This window comes from Elephantulus edwardii, unplaced genomic scaffold (genome assembly GCF_000299155.1).
Source record: "Elephantulus edwardii isolate Elephantulus edwardi_28Jun2011 unplaced genomic scaffold, EleEdw1.0 scaffold00086, whole genome shotgun sequence".
NCBI classification, from domain to species: domain Eukaryota; kingdom Metazoa; phylum Chordata; class Mammalia; order Macroscelidea; family Macroscelididae; genus Elephantulus; species Elephantulus edwardii.
This window is the reverse complement of record NW_006399836.1, coordinates 4,245,067-4,261,286: the sequence shown is the minus strand read 5'-3', so window position 1 is coordinate 4,261,286 and position 16,220 is coordinate 4,245,067. Positions and strand designations below refer to the sequence as shown.

The following is a 16,220-nucleotide window of genomic DNA, read 5'->3' as shown; positions in this document are numbered from 1 at the left end:
AATTCTGATGCCACACTACTCAGAGTTCAGCTTCTCAGAAAATTTGCTCAGCATACTGATGGAATAAGTCTGGAGAGAGCCCACAACCTGACTTACTCCCTTCTCAATTTTAAACCCTGCTCTGTTCGCACAATAGCTTACTGGTCCAAGAATAGGTTTCACATGAGTACAATTAAATGCTCTTGGATTCCCATTCTTCTCAATGTCAGCCACAACTTGTTATGATCCACAAGTCAAATGCCTTTGCACAGTCAATAAAGACATAGTTAAACAGACATTCTTCTGGTAATCCTTCATTCACCCAACGATTCATCTGACATCAGTAATGATATCCCTGGTGCCGTGGCCTCCTCCAAATCCTGCTTGAACTTCTGGCAGTTCCCTACCTATGTACATAAAACAAATGTATATATACAATCTATGTACTTGTTTGAAGCAGTTGGATTCTGGAAGGAAGGTCATTTTTAATTAATCAGATGTAAGCTATTAGGTCATTTTGATTTCATTAACAATCAGGTTTAAGAATCTCTTGTGGGTAGGCCTTTGTGATTAAAAGTTGGTTGAGGCCTGCCTGAAAGCTGCTTGTTTGAAGCAGTTTGATTCTGAAGGTAAGTCACTTTTACTTAATTAAAAATCAGCTGTAAGCTCTTTGGATGTTAGGAAAATGGAATTGCTACTAGAGTTATAAACTAAATTGTCAGTTTGTTGTGTCTAGAGAGAAGATTGTTCTAATTGGTACAGCACTTGTCAGTTTGCTGTACTGAGATAACTTGTGGATTACTGTGATACTGAAAGCTATGCCACTGCTGTGTTAAATGTTTTAAGGTTTACCCATGGCAGACAGGTTTTAGTAGAGGTCCCAGATTAAGATATAGGAGGAAGCAGGACTGGCCATCCACTTCTTAAATAACAGGCCTCTGAAAACCCTATGAACAGTAGAGGAACACCAACAGTTATACCGGTAGTGGTAGTAGAGCCCAGATTGGAAGTCAGTTGAAATGAGGAGGCAAATATTGTTTAATAATTGGAACTCAACAGTACTTTACAACAACTTCACACAGTATCTGGATGGACATCAACATATACAATAATTCCATTATGGAAATTTAGAAGTATTTGTTTTTTAAAAACTAAAATGCCCAACCTCAGTATATATTGACTATACTAATTCCTTGGAAGCAGGAGTGGCATCTACTTCCTGAACAACATTCCTCCGGAAACTCTTATGAACTTTGATAAATGTTGGTAGTTGTAGAGGGGCTTTAGGTCCTTATGAGCCGTGCTCGACTGAAGGCAATCAACAATAATAACATACTAACTGTAGAGCAGGCCACAATATAGGGTAACATTCACTCCTTGCTGCTGCTGCTTCTTGGAGTATAGAAACCTGTAAAACCACGAAGTATTTTTATCTTTTTCAACTGAAAGAGAGTGGACTCAGTGCAGATGGAGGCCAGGAGGAGAGCCAAAGAAATAGGATTATACGAAAATGCCTTCTTTAAGTCTTAAATGATACTTGTCAATTGACATATAATTGAATTGCACCTTTCCTGTCTTTAGATATATCAACAAGCTTAGGAATAGATCATTTACTATACTTGTACTAGTGTGGAATTTTAAGTTTCTCAAAAACTGTGTTAAGACATTTGAATAAAACTGGCCTCTCCTCTCTATTTCCTTTCAAGGAAGGTCAGTCCCTTTGGGGATGTAACTTTCTTAATAAATCTACCTTTATTCTTTTAACCTCAAAAATACCCCAAAACCCAAACAACAACAAAACAACCCTTTATTACTTCTACCGCCCCTACAAACAAATATATAAACTACTCAAATTATGATGGGGGAAAATTCACCACTGTATTTTTATCATTGAAACATGCTACAAGAACCAATTATTTACAGATTTCAGGAGCCCTGGTGGCACAGTGAGTTAAATGTTGGATTTCCAAGAGGAGACTGAGAGTGGAACCCAGAAGCACCTCCCTAAACACAGATGAGGCAGTCTGGTCACAGTAATATTTATAGCCTGGGAAGCTCAAGGGGCTACAGAGTCATGACTCAAAATTGACTTGTCAGAATTGAGTTTGGTGATTCTGATTTTTGTTTTTATTAACAGAACTTTTTCAAAACATACCTGGAAAAGCACCATATTGCGCTCCTGACTGTCGCCTGGCTTCTTCCTCCTAGAACACAAAAAATTAATACAGAGCAGAAAATCAGAACTCGTGTCATCACTCTAACCACATCCAATACAAAACCATATGCAGCCTAGAGAATAAGCCAGAGGACCTACAAGAACGACTAACATCTGATGGCAATGAGAACCTAGGAGGTACTCTACGTCTCCTCCCCTCAAAAAAAGAGACAAAACAAAAAGTTTAGCAACTAGATTAAAAATAACAATTTTTTAAATTATTTGAAACAGAAGTTCCATCTATTGTGTGTGTATGCTGGGAATACATATAGTAGTGAGAGCACTTACTTAAATTCTTTTTCTCATCGTCTCTGGTTGCATACATTACTTTTCAGTTTCCAACATCAAATATAATCCTCCCAATTTTTAACCAAGATGATGAAATATTTTGAATAATTTTAAATATTTATCTATTTCCAAGTTTACAAAAAACTCTTAAAGGGTTTCGAACTTCTAAATGAAATGTTGTATTATCTAAATATAGCAGACACAAAGTACGAAATGTTTTAGAATTTAACCATAAGAAATCACTCTCAGGTAAGTAACTGGCTGGCCCCAGGGCCTTGAACAGTCTTGGGGACATCAAGGCTGATGAGGCCTAATAATCCACAAAGACTGTTCTACTTGGTGAACAGTAGCTAGGGTCTTGTGAGCCAAGATTCAAATCGAAGGAGCAACTCTCAGAATCTCCTTGTCCAGAACAAAAAGGGAAGAATGACAAAAATAATGAGCCACTCCAATCTCAATCACCCTGACCACAAGTCCTCGGAGCGTTATCCCCGGGGAAATTCCGCTCCTGACTCTATTTGGTTGGTTATGCTAAGAGATGAGTGCCTTCCTTGGATTATGGTCACCTTAAAGGCCTGTCATGGGAGTCAGTTTCATTCCAGGTTCGAAAGATGTGTAGGAGCCATAGTTTTGAGGGTTCTACCAATTTCAACAGGAATAGAAAGCCATTTTTATGTTTAGTTTTGTTCCACATTTCCATCTACTCTTATCAAGGAACTCCTATTTTGATCCCTCTTTTGGAGTGGTCAGTGGTTCTTCTGGCTTTGTGATCACAAAAGCTGAGGTTTGAGTCGCTCATTACACTGGACTGTTTTAGTGTATTTTGTTATTTTCTTCCCTCTTCTTTGTGTATTTTTTTTTCCATTTTCTTCCCTCTCTTTGCCAAGAATTGCATCTTATATTGTTAAAGGTAGCAATACTTGTAAAAATTTCTGATACTCAAGAGCACAAAAAAATTGGCTGTGAAACCTAAGCAAGAAGAAAAAGACAAAAATAGCCGACCCCACCACACCCACCAACTGGAGATAATGGAAAGACAAAAAGTGTTCTTTAACACGTTGCCGCAAATGATGGCAAAATGTGTTTCTAAGCATGGCCATCAATTTAAAAGTGTGTGGCAATATGTTAAATAGTAATATTATCCTATGGAAAACCCATTAGTAGCTCTGCGGGAAGATGATGTCTCAGTCAACCTCTATTAGACTACAGCCTTGGAAAAGATGTAGCCAACAGTTCTGCTGTGGTCGAGAGGGTCACCATGAGCTTGACTTCACTCTACAGCAAGATGTTTTGTGTTATCAGAACTGCAGCTGCACTATAGGAGCGAATCCGATGCCTTCCCATGCTCGCTTAAATACAAAAACTTACCCTCTGGGCACGTTCATGTTCTTCCCGAGCCTTCTTAACTCTCTCTATCCTCTCTTTGATCTCTCGCTCTTCACGTTTTCTTTCATACTTTCTCCGATGTTCTGCAATTTTCTGGGCCTGGAGGCAAAGGTGATAGAAAAAGTCAGTCTTCACCAAGGGCTGAATGAAGTCAGCACAAATTAAGTTTTACTTAGATTTACCAATTTTGTGGAGAAATGTTTAATTCTGTACAGTTCTAAATAATAAAATGAGAACTGTCTTAGAAAAAAGAAACTTAAATCATTCAGGCTTTCATTAAGATCAATCTTAATGCAATACTGTGAAACAGAATGGTTATATTTTCACTAGCTCAAAGATGAAAATTAATTTTCAACTAGCATGAAATAGCTTTCAAATAGCATGAAATTCTTGCCTAGTAGATTTTACCAGTTGTAAAGTATTAAGGATTCAGAATTTACAGCTGAGTTTAGTATAAAAATGTTATGTCTGTTTGTCTAAAAGTCATGGGAAAGCAGGGACTGGAGCACATTGACCAGATGCCTGCCATAGTCTAACCACCATTGTTTCCACATCCATCAAGAAGCATGCTGGGAGCAGAAACTCTCATAGTATCACTACAGGGATTTTAAAAAAGAAAGGAAAAAAAGTAATACCACACATTAGCAATACATACTCAATAACCAAATGCTTTACAACTACTATTTACTCAGAAAATAAAGTTAGAGATTCAGATTCCCTCTTCTGACTCGACAGTACACAACAACACAGTGTGATTATATTTTGAAGAAACCTCATGTTCTGGAATAAAATACCTCACAACAGTTTTGCTAAAGGAATCACACTGTTTGAGTAGAGAGAAAAAAAAATTAAATTTACATTCCGGCTGATAAATAAATTCAATATACACTACCTTACTCTAGAAAAAATACTTTCCACTACCATATACTAGAAAAAATTTAAATTTCTCTACAAAGCTTAAGGATCCACTGGTTAAATAAATTAAAATTATTTTCAATCCTTTCAAATAGAAATGATCTTAAAAACAGAACAATCTTAGCTTGTGCCTCAGTATGATCATTTGCAGAAAGGATGAAACATCCCACAGACCCCTTGAGACTTAAGGACGTCCTTAGGTCTTAAGGCAGACCTGCCAAGTCCTCAATCCTATGTTACAGATTTTCTATTTGATTCCCTCTACAAGCATGACAACTACCTTTTCCCCTACTGATTTTTTTCCTAGTCACAGGTTTACAAAGTAATAGTGGGTCCTGGAAAACAATGTGAGAAACCAGTGGAGGAAAGCCTGGTGAGATCTGCAAGTTGAGCACAAGGCCTCACAACGAGCGATCACAAGTACATCACTTGCGTACATCTGTGTCCTTTCACGTGACTGCGAGGTTGGCTGGGTTGAGCCTGGCCTAACAGCTGAAATCACTTTGTCTCTAAGCTAACATACCCGTGGTTGAACTTCTTTCAGCATGGCACTAGCATCTTCATCATAGTCCAGTTTACAAGCAAGGGCAAGATCATGTGCTGCTTCTTCCCAATGACCCAGAAGTCTGAAAAGAGTTAAACTTACTTTAAGAGCTTTGTATGCATAGTTTACCTAAGTTCTCTCGTGATTTTCTTCCTTATACAAAAGGATCGTTCAAGTCATATTTTCACACACCAATTGAATTACACAAAAACTTAAAAAATGTAAGGCTACTATTATACTAAATATCTAAAACTTATTATTTAAAACATGCTTTATTCCAAAGACTATAAAACCTGTGAAAGCCCAGGACCTGTGTAAGTCATCTGTTTAAAAAGGAATTCAAGTCTTTTTCCACTGATAACAAAGTAGTAAAAGGCAGAAAACTTGCAAGATGGAGAAAAATAAGGCAGTCCCATCAAGCTTTCATTGTTGTTGTTGTTGTTATGTGCCCTTGAGTCGCCTGCAACTCATAGCGACCCTATGTACAACAGCCCTAAACTCTGATCTGTCCTGTGCCAATCGCACCATCTCCGACACTCCCATCCCAATTATCCCAGTCACTGAATCAATCCACCTCATAGAGGGCCTTCCTCTCCTGCGCTGTCCCTCCACCCTCCCAAGCATGATGTCCTTCTCCAAGGACCGGTCTCTCCTCACAACATGTCCAAAGTATGTTAGATGGAGCCTCAGAATCCTTGCCTCCAAGGAGCCACCTGGTTTAACCCTTTTCAGGACAAATCTGTTTGTTTTCCTAGCAGTCCATGGTATTCTCAATACTCTTCTCCAGCACCACAGCTCAAAGGCATCAATTCTCCTTCTATCCTCCTTGGTCACTGTCCAACTCTCTGATGCATAAAACAAGTCATTGGGAAGACCAAAGCCTGTATCAGACGTACCTTAGTCTCCAGAGAGACACCATTGCTCTTCAGTACTTTGGAGCGGTCGCTAACAGCAGACTTTCCCATGGCAATGCGCCTTTTAATTTCCTGGCTGCTGGTGCCAAGACTGTTGACTATGGAGCCAAGCAAACTAAAGCTATGTACAATCTCAATCTCTTCACCATCCATCCTGATGCTGCCAATTGGTCCAGTGGTGAGAATCTTTGTCTTCTTGACATTGAGCCTCAATCCATATTGTAGGCTGCAGTCCTTGACACTCTGCAGCAGGCGCTTCAGGTCCTCTTCAGTCTCAGCAAGCAGGGTTGTGTCATCCACGTAACGCAGGTTGTTGATAAATCGCCCACCAAACTTGACCCCACATTTCTCCTCATATAGAGCCCTGCCTCCCAGATAATCTGTTCTGCATATAGGTTGAAAAGGTTATGGAGATAGGATGCATCCCTGGCGTACGCCCTTCCCAAAGTGTTCCCTTGCTCTGTTCTGACGACTGCCTCCTGGTCCAAGTATAAGTTTTGCATTAGAACGATCAAGTGTTCTGGAATTCCCATTCTTCTCAGAGTCAGCCATAGTTTGTTATGATCTACACAGTCAAATGGCTTTGCATAGTCAGTGAAACACAGATAGACATTCCTCTGGTATTCCCTGTTTTCAGCCAAGATCCATCTAACATCAGCTACAATATCTCTAGTACCACGACCCCTTCTAAACCCAGCCTGGACTTCTGGTAGTTCTCTGTTCCAGTCGTTTTTGGATAATCGTCAGTAAAATCTTGCTTGCGTGTGAAATCAGTGAGATTGTTCTGTAGTTTTCACATTCTGTTGGGTCACCTTTCTTTGGGATAGGAACAAATATAGATCTCTTCCATTGTAGGATGGAAAAAACAACAGACTGGAGTACGTAGATCCTTAATTTTCACCTCATCAAAAGCAGAATTCTCCGGATGGCTATTTAGCATACTACCATTTCCAGAAGACAAAAGGAGAAACACACACATGTGACACTTTGTTGATAAATTTAAAAATGAAAAAGACACAGAAAAGAAAGGCAAATCTGAAGGTACTATTTGATGGGGATATGTAAAAACAGGGTAGAAGAGAGAACAGCAGTGGAAGTGAAACTTCTCTGGGCATATCTCTTTATCCAATTTGAGTATTAAAAAAATGTAAATGTGTAAATATCTCACAAACATAAAAAAGAAAAAAAATAAGAAAGAATGCCAATAATAAAATCCAGAACTGAATACAAATAAAAGGACCTAACAATGAAAGAATTGTTTTTCAAAAAGAAAAGCAAACTGGGGGGAATGGGCGGGCAAGGAGGAAAATGCACAACAATGTATGAATGGAAATCCATGTTCTCTAAACTTAAAAAAAAAGTCAAACACCCAAATAAAAGGACCTAATGATATTATCATACTGCTAGGAAAAAAAAGAATTCTATGACCATACACTAAGTGAAATACATTTTATGAGAAAAGAAAAATCCTCAAATTTCAAAACAAACCAAGCTTGAACCCTACTAAAATTATTTACTTAACACAGAAGCAAATAGTTTTACTTTGAGAAAAAAAATTTCTTTAAAAATAATTGCAAGTTTTAACGGAACATATCCATATAAATGTAGTAACACCCCAGAAGCAATGAATATATATGGGTGCAAATTTCTATTTCCATACAGCACCCCAAGAAAAAGGATTTAAAAAAAATATGACCTCATTTCAAGTTGTACAACATGATTTAATACTATCTTGTATCAGAAGACGAAAGAAATTATCAAAGATCAACTGGGAAGGGGAGCTCTGGTGGCCTAGTGGCAAGAAGCTGCACTGCAATCCCAGAGGAACACGGTTCGAATCCACCAGACGCTCTGCCGGAGAAGGAGGCGCAATATCCTCCTGTACCAGTCAGATCTGATTTGACGGTACAAGCACACAAAATAAAAAAATTAAAAAAAAAAAAAGATCAACTGGGTATCAAAGGATGAACAACAGTATATGTTAATTTTACTATCCCACATGTTGTGTTGTCGTTGGTTGCCTTAGAATCGAATATGACTCACAGTGACCCTATGTACAAAAGGTCTGAAGTTATCAACATTAATCAAAGTTCATAGAGGTTCCAGAGGCATGTTGTTTAGAAAGTGATTGCCACTCCTGCTTCTCACATGAATATACTTTATTCTGGCTTCTTATCTGTGATGTGAAATAGGTCTTCATGAGAACAAGATATATATGAAATAATTTGTCTCAAGCATTTCCATCCACATTTGAGGTATAGAAATCATCTTTTAAATTCATGTGGTCAATTTATCCTAAGTGTTAAGTTTTCTCTAGCATATGACAATCCTATTTAACAACAGACAGAAAGCCCTATCCAGAAAGCTCTAAAGAATGATTACTAACTTGGGTTATAGATATGTTGTTGTTGTTATGTGCCGTCAAGTCGCTTGCAACTCATAGCGATCCTATGTACACAAGCCCTAAACCCTGCTCTATCCTGTGCCAATCACACTGCCTCTGATACACCCATCCCGATTACCCCAGTCACTGAATCAATCCACCTCATAGAGGGTCCTCCCCTCTAGCGCCATCCCTCCACCCTCCCAAGCATGATGTCCCTCTTCAAGGACCTCCCCTTATAACATGTCCAAAGTATGTCAGATGAAGCCCCAGAAGCCTTGCTTCCAAGGAGCAGCCTGGTCTAACCCCCTCCAGGATGAATCTGTTTGTTTTCTTGGCAGTCCATGATACATTCAATACTCTTCTCCAGCACCACAGCTCAAAGGCATCAATTCTCCTTCTAGCATCTCTCAGAGAAGCTGGTCGATTTGAACCATTAGGGAGTTCTGGTGTGGCCTAGTGGTAAGAATCTGCGCTATAATCTCTAAGGCATGCAGTAAGGATCTAGCAGCTGCTCTGCGAGAGAACGATGAGCAGTCTCCTGTATAATTACTGCCTCTGAAAACCTACTGGAGGGTCAGGTATGGGTTGGAACGGACTTGATGGCACACAAGAAAGAATACAACAAAACAACCTTTGTGTTGGCAATACAATTCCTTACCACTGAGCCACCAGAGCTTCTAGTACTGATAATCCTTGGAGTCCTGTCTCCTTCACTGTCAGCTATTCTCACTCTGGTTACACATGCATGTGTCCATATGCTGTTCTTTATATAACTTGGAAGTGATTAGGTTTAGGATCCACCCAACACTGGCATAACCTTAACTTGTGGTTATATGACATTCAGTTGCATTAAGGGAGTAAATTCCATTGCAGTAGATTAGATTCCACCCATAGTTACAAGGATTAGGATTTCAACACTTTGTTTTCAGGGGAACACAGTTCAATCTATAACACTCACCTTCTCTGTCCCTGACCCCTGAACTCAAGGGACAATATACTACTATTAGATTAAATGCTCAGCAATTTTAAATAAAGCATAATAAAGTATCAAACTGAAATGTGAAAAAGAGTTCCAAACCAATAAAACGTCATTATTTACCTGTGTGCTTTCCCACGCCACTTATATGGCTGAGCTGAATCGGGATTAATTTCAATGGCTCTGTCACAGTCTCGAATGGCAGCATTTGGCTTCTGTAATTTGATGAAGACACTGAAAAATAAGAGTGATATTAAAAAATACTCACCTCAAACAAAAACATCTTTGGGATCTCCACAGAATTAAATTAATTAAAGGAACAAGCAGAAATGATTCACCAGGGGTGGTTTGACACTTAGCATCCTCACCTGGCTCTCTTGGCATACAGAATGGCTAAGCGAGGATTCAGTTTGATGGCATCTGTGAATAAGTCAATGGCTTTCTGCAGCTCACCTAAAATAAAACAAAATGTTACTGAGAAATACTCAGAAGATAAAATAAAGAAAAAAAAACCACATAAAAACCTCCCACATTTAAAAATTCTCACTGGTGTCTCCTACTTTTCTTCTAGCCAAGTTTAAAACAAATCAACCTTTATTACAAAACAAGAGACCACTATAGGTAGTCCCTAGTTTTTAATCAAGATTTGTTCCTGGCTATGTCTTCAAGAATTTGTAGGAAAGCTACAGAAGATGTATATGGGCTCTAATGGACCCTATCACTTACACTGCATTCCTACCAACAGGTAAGGAGCCCTGATTAAACACTGTATTTCTAATCAGATACTGTGAACTCATCAGCAGCTGTGTGAGAGGAAAGGACCTAATGATCTCCTACTCCAAGGGTTCCTACTCCTAGGAAATCCTATGGGGCACTTCTACTTTGTCTTATAGGGTTTCTGTGAGTCAAGAGTTGACTTGAGGACTATTAATATAGAGCAGGGCCAGTCCTTGTAGAAGGACATCAAGCTTGAAAAGGTAGATCAGTGGAAAAGGAGGACCCTCAATGAGATGGACTGCCTGACACAAGTGGCTGCAGCAGTGAGCGCAAGTCTGTCATAGATGATGAGGAGGGTACAGGACAGAACAGGGTTCAGATCCATCGTCCATAGAGTTGCCAAGGGTTGTAGCTGACTAGACAGCACCTAGTAATGACTTGTTACTGTTATCTGTACTGCTTTGTTGTATTCAGGAGCCATGACGCATGTCATGGTAACAGTTCCAAGAGACAATCAACAGAGAACATACTAATACCCAACTGAGAAACAATACACAAGATCTGATGCTGCTTCTGAGTCAATAAATACACAAAATAATATGTACACAGAATGTACAATACATTCTAAGGTACAAAAGTGTCCATTAAGACATGTATTATTAATTATATACGTTTTCCATCATCATCATGTATCTAGCAATCCAAATACTCTGCATACAGGAGACTTGAGATAGAGGTGTTGTTAGGTGCCACCGAGCTCACTATGCACAGAAACCCCATGAATAACAGATCTGAACCCTGCCTTACCCTCCACCATCCTCACAACCTCGGATTGCTCAAGCACAGTGACGATCACGGTCAGGCCATCTTGCTGAGGGTCTTGCTCTTCCTCTTGGCCCTCACCTTTTCCCGGTATTATGTCTTTTTCCAAGGACTGGACCTTCCTGACTACCTGACCAAAGGCACAGATTCTCCTGCTATCATCCCTAGCCATCAGTCAACTTTCAGATGCACAGGAAGCAAATGAAAATACCATGGCCTGGATCAGGAATTCAATGCCTCGAATCTATTCTTGAGGTGGTTTTTAATTTCAGGTGGAACAGACAGACTAAAGGTTGTATTTTGATTCTTGTAGACTTATTCTTTCCATTAGCTTCCATTTGAATTTGCCCATGAGTAATTAATAGTCTGTTCTAGCCAGTCTCTTGGACTAAAGCCAAATACTCTTTCCACAGATGTGTTAAATGCTGCCAAGCTGAATACAACTCACAGTGACCCTATGGTCCAAATTTCTGACCCCTATCTTATCTTGTACCATCCTCATCATCTGACACACTTGACATCATTATTGTAGTTACTGTGCCAATCCACCTCACTGAGGGTCTTCCTCTCTTCTGCTGACCCTCCACCTTTCCAAGCATGATGTCCCTCGCCAAGGAATAGCCTCATGCTCAAAGGATGAGATGAAGCTTCATGATCCTTGCTTCCAAGGAGCATTCTGGCTGCACCTTCTCCAAGACATAATTGTCTGTTCTTGGATATCCAGCATTCTTCTCCAACATCGCATCTCAAAGGCATCAAGACTTCTTCTGTAATCCTTATTCTTTTATCTCTCAAATGCCTAAGTGACTGAGAAAATCATAGGCTGAATCAAGTGCACTTCAGTCTTCAAACTAACATGATTGTGCCTCAATTTTTGGAGAGGTCTCTGACAATGGTTTCTCAAGGGTATTGACTGTGGATCAAAGTAAGATAAAACTGCTGACAATTTCAAGTTTTTCCTCTATTGTGGTGTTGCTTAATAGTCCAACTTTCCAAGCATATTGTCAATTTCGAAGTAATAGTCTCTTCTAGGAACAAATTAAAACAAATCCACAAGAACCAAAATAAAATCTTGAGTCTATCCTAAATTTAAAAATCAGCTCCAAAATTGGTTTGAGGCACTGACCATTAACAAGTGAAGATCAGATGATGACCATTAACAAGTGAAGATCAGATGAGTTACAGGATAAAATCAAAGATACCATCCATGAAGAGAACACAGGATTATTAAAAAGAGAAAGGACAAAACAAGGTCAGAAGAGACTGAAAATTACACTAAAGTAAAAACAGAGGAAAGAGATGCAGAAGTAAATGAGATGAATAGACGATTTCAAAGGGCAGCTCAAGAAGAAAAAACAAAGAATCAGAATGGAATGTGCGGAGTTGAAGGCAGGGAATAAAGAGAGAACACATCAGACCTTTCTAAAAGTGAAAGAACTGAAAAACAATTTCAAGGCTTAAGCTACAATATTGAGAAATGCCACTGACAAAATCTTGAATGACCTAAGAGGCATCAAAAGATGATGGGAAAATAGGAAAAGAAGATGGAGGGAATACATAGTCATTATACCAAAAAGAATTAGTTAACACAGAAAAATATCCGGAAGTACCATACGAACAAAAGCCAATGGTAATAAAGGACGACCATCACGCTGAACTAAAAGCATTGGCAAAATATAAGACCCCAGGACATGTCTGAATATCAATGGACATGTTTAAATAAGAAATGCAGCCCTAGATGTGCTCAACAGCCACATTAAGAATTTGAAACCAAGAGTACCCTGCATAAAAAAGGAAAATTAACAAAAAGAACTGATGGTACTAAAAAAGTACATCCATGTTGCACTGGAGGAACTCGTAAAAAGTAGGGCCTGAGGAGAATGCATTAATACTCAGAAAATGCACTATCTAGCCTACTTTTCTGCAACTGTTACCTGAGTAGAGAATATTTAGACTAAAATGGAAATATTTAAAAGTGCAAAGGTCACGCACCTTCATTTAGGGCATCAATGGCAGCCACTTTCTTCTCATTGGCCTCATCCATCATCTCTTCCGTTATCTAGGAAGAAATTGAAGGTCAACTTAGAAAACAAAGAAAGTAGCGTGGAGCTATTTGTATATAAGGGAGTCACACTTCTACTTTTATTGCTTTATCCTCGCCCGCGTCTCCAGAGAACATTATAATTATTCCCTTTGATCCTTGGAAACTTGAGTGGTAAAGAAAATCCATAAAATAAGACAATAATTATAATAAGTTCTAGTAAGGACTCAACACATCACAACAATATTCATGATATATTGGTCTGTAATTTTCTTTCTTGGTAATATCTTAACAACTACTAAGGAACTATATACACCAAACCAAACACTTTGATGGTAACCAAACTAAACACTTCCTGCATTCTTTTCTTTCCATTTAAAGGATTTTATTGTGTAGTATATATCATGTATTCCAAGCACGTACATTTATATAATTGTGAAATAAGATTATCAAGGTCAAAATTTTTATCATTTGCTTCTTGTTTCAACAATGACTTCATTTTTCTTGTTAAAAATATTGCATGGCACACCTGAGCTAAAGAATGCATTCTGTTAAGGACTGGAATATTCTTCATTCACCCAGTTACCTAAGGATGAACTTTTAGTTCATTGTAACAGTAGTTGTGGTCCTCCTGGTTTCTTGACAATCATCCTTTGACAAATTTTTGGAAATCATTTATCATGATGGCTTACATGTCTTCAGTGTTCAGGCTTTGTTGCATCTTGACAAGCAGGCTGCCCCGTGCAATGACACACAACAAACACAATGCTCCATGCAGAAAAGCACTTCCTGCATTCTGCTCTAGGCTGTTTCAGACCCTAAACCCAGAACCCATAATCTGTCGAAAGCCTGCTATTAAAGCCTGACTGTATTGAGCCTTGTCACGAAGTTCAGAAGCTACAATGAATCCTCTATGCCTTCTCTGAGCTTTCAAACTGAAAATTAGTCATAACATTGCCACTTACCCAGTGATATAGTATCTTCTCAATAAAAGAAAACTTAATTAACATTTGCATAGAAGATGACAACTTGTCTAAAGACGACATTCTTAGAATAAACAAGATATTAACAAAGGGTCATTTCCATAGAAGCTGACACTTGTTCAAAGTGAAACAGCCTTGATTATCTCTACAAGAATCTAGTGTTGGAAAACTTTCCTGACTCTGAAACTGTAACAAAGAAGATTGTACCAATGGTTATTTTAATGTCATTTAATAGTTTCAGCAATTCATGGGGGGAAAGCCTTAAATGACTTTTTTATTTATATATACAACTGCTTCTTTAACAAACTAATATGTCTCCCTAGTCATTGTCCAGCTCTCTGACACTTAGCAAGTGACTGCAAAGTCCCTGGCCTGTATCAGGCAGGTGCACCTTAGTCTCCAGACAGTGTTGCTCTTCTGGAGAGGTCTCTATCAGCAGACTTTCCCATTGTAATATGTCTTTCAATTTCCTGGCTGCTGGTGCCAAGAGTGTTGATTGTAGAGCCAAGCAAACTAAAGCTGTTAACAATCTCAATCTCTTCACCATCTATCATGATGATGCCAAGTGGCCCAATGGTGAGAATCTTTGTTTTCTTGATATTGAACCTCAATCCATATTGAAGGCTACAGTCCTCGACCTTCTGCAGCAAGTGCTTCAGGTCCTCCTCAGTTTCAGCAAACAGGTTTGTGTCATCTGCATAATGCAGACTGTTGACGAACCTTCCTCCAATCGTGATGCCACATTTCTCCTCATACAGCCCAGCCTCCTGGATAATCTGTTCTACATACAGGTTGAAAGGGTAGACAGGACAGATTCCTGGCGTACACCCTTCCCAATCTTGAACCAAGCAGTGTTTCCTTGCTCTATTCTGACAACTGCCTCCTCATCCAAGTATAGGTTTTGCATTAACATGATCAAGTGTTCTGGAATTTCCATTCTACTCAGAGTTAGTCACAGTTTGTTGTGATCCACAGAGTCAAATGCCTTTGCATAATCAATGAAACACAGACATTCCTCTGGTACTCCTGCTTTCAGTCAAGATTTAACTAAGATTAGCTATAATATCCCTAGTACCAAGACCCTGCGTTTGTGTCTCTTATAAAATGTATTTGCAATGAGTAAGTCATTGATTTTACAAAATTCAATCATTCTATCTCCAGCTTCATTCCTGTCACCAAGCCCATGTTTTCCGACTACTGATTCTTCTTTACTGTTCCCAACTTTTGCATTCCAGTCACCCATTATTATCAATGCATCTTGATTGCAAGTTCAATCTATCTCTGACTGTAAAAGTTGGTAGAAATCATCTATTTCCTCTTCTTTGGCTCTGGTTGTTGGTGCATATATCTGAATGATAGTGGTATTCACTGGACTTCCTTGTAGGCATATGGATATAATCCTGAAGACTTAAGACTCTCAGGACTGGGATCCGCGTGACTGAGATGCTTCCAGGCGGTGGGCACGGACGGCTGTGGACAGGTCGAGAGCTGGCCCGATGCTCCTGGGCCACTCCTCACACCACAGTAAGACGGCGCTGCCCCTCAGGCCGGTTTGGATGCTGCCTCCTCACCCTACAGCCGGACTGCCGCCCTTATTACTGGTGCTGCCAAGCCTGGGTCCAACCTGCTTGTTCACTATTATGGGGGACTCCCTGCTCAACCCTGGGGGCTTTCTCCTTCTGATCTACCCAGAGCTCACAGGACCCATCACCCTGCCCTACTTCCTGAGGGCTCCAGGGCCCCATCAACTTCTCAGCCTGGACGGGCCATCTGAGGGGTACAGTCTCCCGCAGGACCCACAGGTACCTCTGTAGGGCCACACACGCAGGCCTGAGGAGAGCAGAATGGGCCTGTCAGGTCTCCTCATGCATCTGCTGTAAGGTGCTCAAAGAGGGTTTCTTATAGGCTCAACTTTTTGCCCCAGTACTGTGCGTTATTAATCTCTACTTGTCGTGCACGTCTGACTTATTCATTGCAAATACATTTTATAAGAGACACAAACGCAGGTTATACACATGGACTTCACCTGATGGTATGCATAGGAATCAGATCGA

General features: G+C 39.6%; 1 protein-coding gene across 2 annotated transcripts in view; it reads right to left on the bottom strand.

The window, feature by feature from the left end:
• The window catches only part of ST13 (suppression of tumorigenicity 13 (colon carcinoma) (Hsp70 interacting protein)), a 38,441-nt gene that overhangs the window by 3,653 nt on the left and 18,568 nt on the right, over window positions 1-16,220 (bottom strand). For both annotated transcript variants that reach the window (XM_006890093.1, XM_006890094.1), the window contains exons 5-10: window positions 13,135-13,201; window positions 9,972-10,056; window positions 9,727-9,837; window positions 5,307-5,409; window positions 3,851-3,967; window positions 2,135-2,183 (exon numbers count right to left, since the gene is read on the bottom strand). In XM_006890093.1, the coding sequence (XP_006890155.1) occupies window positions 2,135-2,183; window positions 3,851-3,967; window positions 5,307-5,409; window positions 9,727-9,837; window positions 9,972-10,056; window positions 13,135-13,201 (532 nt within the window). The remainder of the gene's footprint in view (window positions 1-2,134; window positions 2,184-3,850; window positions 3,968-5,306; window positions 5,410-9,726; window positions 9,838-9,971; window positions 10,057-13,134; window positions 13,202-16,220) is intronic.